Raw genomic sequence first — 4231 nt, 5'->3', positions numbered from 1 at the left:
CATATCGTGAAGTCGGTAACGTGTATTAACCTGAAAAGCGTGTATTGTTGATACACGTTTTTAAAGAAAAGTGTATGGGCGGTGCAAAGACGACGCAATATCATCAAACAAGAAAATAGGCTGTCCATGCAAATGTGGAATTTTAGAGACTGGTGTCATATGGTAATCAAGCGCCTAATTACATACCCAAAGCAAGTTAAAAAGAGCGCTGGATGATGTGCAAGTGTGCAACTCTGTCTCTCTGCGTGCCCCTTTGTGATGCTGATCAGCTCCGTCATTACTTCCGGACTCACTCAACTCCTGTGACGCGCCCAGCGCTGTCGACAGCTTGCCGGGCTGATTTTCGTGCGCGTATGCTGTCTCTTTCCTTCGCAGCGGGCCTAGGAATCAAGGTGCCGAGCTTACAGTGCTTGCGCAAAATGTCAAAGCACGTGGCTGCCTTGCCCTGACTTATGTGCTTGATTTTATTGCAGAGAAACACCCGTGCAGCATCAGCGCTCTTTGACGCAGTCCTCAGCTTGCGTTCTGCGCAGTAGAATGAGGTCTCCCCTCCGCGCGCCTCATCAGCACATTTTAGAACTAAGCAAACTTTGCAGGCGCGCTGCCTGAGTTTCCTAGTAGCCTCAGAGTTGCCTTTCCCCCATTCATCCGTCTATACAGGCACATGCTTAATGGCAGTCCGGCGAGTTTTAGTTGGTGTTGGCTGCATGGCACGGTGCAGCAGCGTTTCCTTCCAGTCATCGGGTTTAAGCTGAATTAGCTCCAGGTGAAGCCGCTTCAGAAATTGCACGTGTGACATCTTGGGCTTTCCGTCTGCAGCACGGCGGCAGTTATACAGAATGAATGCGTTGATGATGGCGAGGTCTATCAGCCCCAGAAACAACGTTTTGTAGTATTTCTTGTATCGGCAAGTCATTTGAAGAGAGTTTCTAATATCAACATTGTACGTTACCACTCTGGCCCACTTAAGAATCGACAGTTTGATTTATCCTCATTGTAATGTGGTCCACATTTGACTTTTTAATTGGACAAAATATTGGTATATATCATGTGATTGGCCACAAGTTTCGGGTTTTCCATGTGGCATCGAAATTAGCCCAAAAAACCTCTATACGCGGATCAGTCTAATGCAGCCGCAAAGTACGCTAGACATATATCACGTATATGAACATGTAGGAAACTGTCTCCGAAATAAATGGATACCCTTTTCTATTAATATCGTAAAAAAATGATGGTACTGCGCTAAAAAAACTGATGCTACCCAAAATTGTCGACGCAAATTGAAGCTTTGCATTCACAATTTCAGCTGTTATTGACAGACAATTATATCACGCGAAACAGGAAAATCTCAGGATTATTTTGAGGTATGGCAGCTCCCAAACAAAAAATCTGGAGAATATTATGGCTTGAAACCCAAACTGTCGATTCTTAAGTGGGCCAGAGTGGTACACATTAGCCCATTTGAATAAAGTTGTACATACACAAAAGTAGAACTTACGTCTGCAAACGTAGCTGGTCATATATACATCTACTCCTCCCATTTACGTCTGGTAATCCTTCACCACCCTTGGTGCCATCACCTCTGTTGCTCAGCTGTTTGCGGATCACGTCGAACAATCCGGTCTTGTTGCCCTCTACCTCCAGTCGCAAGAATGTGCACGCCCTGGTTGTCGTACCAGGGTACCGCTTTCATAGCTGGAACATGAAGTGAGTCTGCCACCTGAAATGTTCCTTTCACGATGTCCTTGGGTCGCTTATTCGACACTCGCCGTCCGTTTTTTATTTTTGGAGGCCAAATAGCTTCACACAGGCCTTGACGGTTCATCATGATTGTCCCGATAGTGTAAATGCTCATAGCCAAAAGCTGCATTGCAAGAACGACCGTCGTATAGAATCGGTCTGTAACGACCAGCCGGAATAAAGCAGGTCCCGTAGTTCCAAACACGTGACGAAGATTTCGCACCACAGCTGCAGGTCCAGCTTTTTTCTTTGAGATCTGTTCCTTCGCCTTGCATCTGACGCTTTCCACAGTAGACCGCAAAGCTGTATTGGACAAATTATGAATCGGAAGAATAGTATTAGACACGATAAGACAGCTTTGGAACAGCAACAAAAAGAGCGTGCCCAATGGCACGCTCACACTTACCGGATACAGTAGAACAGCAAAGCATAAACAGCTTTGCTCCCCACTTGTGTGGTTTGTATTTCATAAAGACTCTCATTCGATTGAAAGTTGACCTCAATGAAAGCATCGCTTTATCGAAGGTCATAACTGGAGGAGGTATATAGTTGGCTTGAAATGTCTCCTGCAAGATGTCCACGATAGGACGTAGCTTCCACGCGCGATCGGTCTGCGCCCGTGTGTTATCGCTATCACTAAAGTGAATATTTCGGAAAATGTGTGCAAATCGATCACACTTGCGGTATGCGCTGAAGCAGCCACGAGGGATTGCTCCTTCATCTGTGGTCTTCCAGTGGTGCTCGAAGTTCTCCTTCTTTGGCGCAACAGTACTTGCAATAAGGCAGCCGATGGACACACAAATTTCTCGGCCGGATAGGTTAGGTGTGCGCTCGAGTGCCGCTTTTATTTGCTCGTGGGTTTAAACCTGGAAGTCTATGTGTTTCCGACTGCGACTTTGCTGCTTTACATGCTGTGAAGCCACTCTCTTGTCGAGTTTAGCCTAAAAATAGTCTTCACTAGCATTAGCAATCGTCTCCCACATATCCGGCAGTGCAAGTCGAAAAAATACACCAGCAGGCGTTTCAGCAGCATTGAGTGCACCAGGAGTAGGTCCGTAGCTCCCGTCGTAGATTCCAGGATAGTCCTCAGACATCCAGTTAGTAGGGCGCGCCTCTTACCGTTCGTCCATGTACGAATAGGGGGTCACGTTGCTTGGATCGGTCCAGCTGTTAACCCCCCCCCCCAAAGCGAGCGGATTTCGTTGCGCCTATTTACCGAAACCCCATACACGTTATGGATAGTGGGTTACAATAGTAAGACCCAGCTATATTTTATCGTGTATTTAACAGAGTCGGTACAGCGCCCCACCCCTAGGGTCTTCATTTCTCGATATCGTGTATCAGGTATACTAACATGTCTGCACTGTACGCGATAACGCTGATATCGTGTCCTGAGTGAGCAAAGACAACACAACATTTGTACAAAAACACATCTAGCGGGGAGTGACGGGTCATATTTTTGTCGATATTTAGAGAAGGATTCCACATGGCGATCTGCACAAAAAAAATATATTCAAAATAAGTTATATTTGAAGCCGGAACATGTGCTCTGACGACGATCTCACTAGATGCCGTCATCGTTGGTGTGTGGTTGCCATCCCGAACGACCCTGAGAGGAAACACTTTCGATTTCAGCTCTAGACTGCGACTCCGAGTCGCTGGCATCAGAGCCACCGTCACTTGCAGCGCGTGCGGGCTTCCGGGCTCGAATTTTGCGCTTGCGTCCTGATTGAGGGATCATAGTCCCATTTTTCCAGTGTTTATGCCAGATATCCCAGTAAGAAGTAGGTTCGCCTTTGCTGCAATGCTTCACCTTGTTGCAGAGGAATACGCGTGCGGCTAACTCGTGTCTTGATGTTGTTTTCAGCTTACATTCAGCACAGTAGAATGTCGTTTTACCTCCTCGAGACGTGGCAGCGCCTTTTAGCACCGAACAAACCTTGCACGCACGCTGCCTACGCTTTCTCGTCTTATCGGAGTTTCCTTTGCGCCACTCGTCGGCCTGTACAGGCATGTGCGCCGCTCGAGCTTGTCGTGCCCGCGTTGGCGTCGCGTGATGCCCGCGGTGGCGAAGAAGCTGCACCCAATCTTCCGGTAGCAACAGACAGAGCTGTAGATGAAGCGTCTTCAGAAAAGTCACGTGGGAAACCCTTGGCTTCCCGGTTGCCGCGCGATGGTAATTGTGCACGATGAAAGCATGGATGATAGCCATGTCTATCAGTCCCAGAAAAACAGATTTGTAGTACTTCTTGTAGCGCCGAGCCAATTGCAGTGAATACCTAATAATACGTACAATACATGTTAAAACGATGACTTCAACGTGTATATACAGAATATGAATACTTGCCGTTGTAGACGTAACTGGTCGTGAACGTCGACTCCGCCCATGAAAGTCTGATAGTCTTTAACGATCCGTGGACACATCAACTCTGTCTGATCTCCAGCTACTGGATTCCTACGTACGATACGGTCTGGTACTGCACTTCCTCCA

At 47.2% G+C, this 4231-nt stretch overlaps 1 protein-coding gene across 1 annotated transcript; it reads left to right on the top strand.

The window, feature by feature from the left end:
* Positions 1 to 215: 215 nt before the first annotated feature.
* PITG_22817 (uncharacterized protein) lies at positions 216 to 449 on the top strand (the record flags this gene model as incomplete). Its single annotated transcript, XM_002904433.1, has 1 exon — positions 216 to 449. One exon carries the CDS (start codon positions 216 to 218, stop codon positions 447 to 449), a length of 234 nt encoding a protein of 77 aa, XP_002904479.1.
* Positions 450 to 4231: the final 3782 nt, after the last annotated feature.

The sequence above is a fragment of the Phytophthora infestans genome, genomic scaffold (genome assembly GCF_000142945.1).
Source record: "Phytophthora infestans T30-4 supercont1.11 genomic scaffold, whole genome shotgun sequence".
In the NCBI taxonomy this organism is placed as follows: domain Eukaryota; phylum Oomycota; class Peronosporomycetes; order Peronosporales; family Peronosporaceae; genus Phytophthora; species Phytophthora infestans.
Note: the sequence above shows the minus strand (reverse complement) of the source record. Positions and strands in the feature narration are given on the sequence as shown.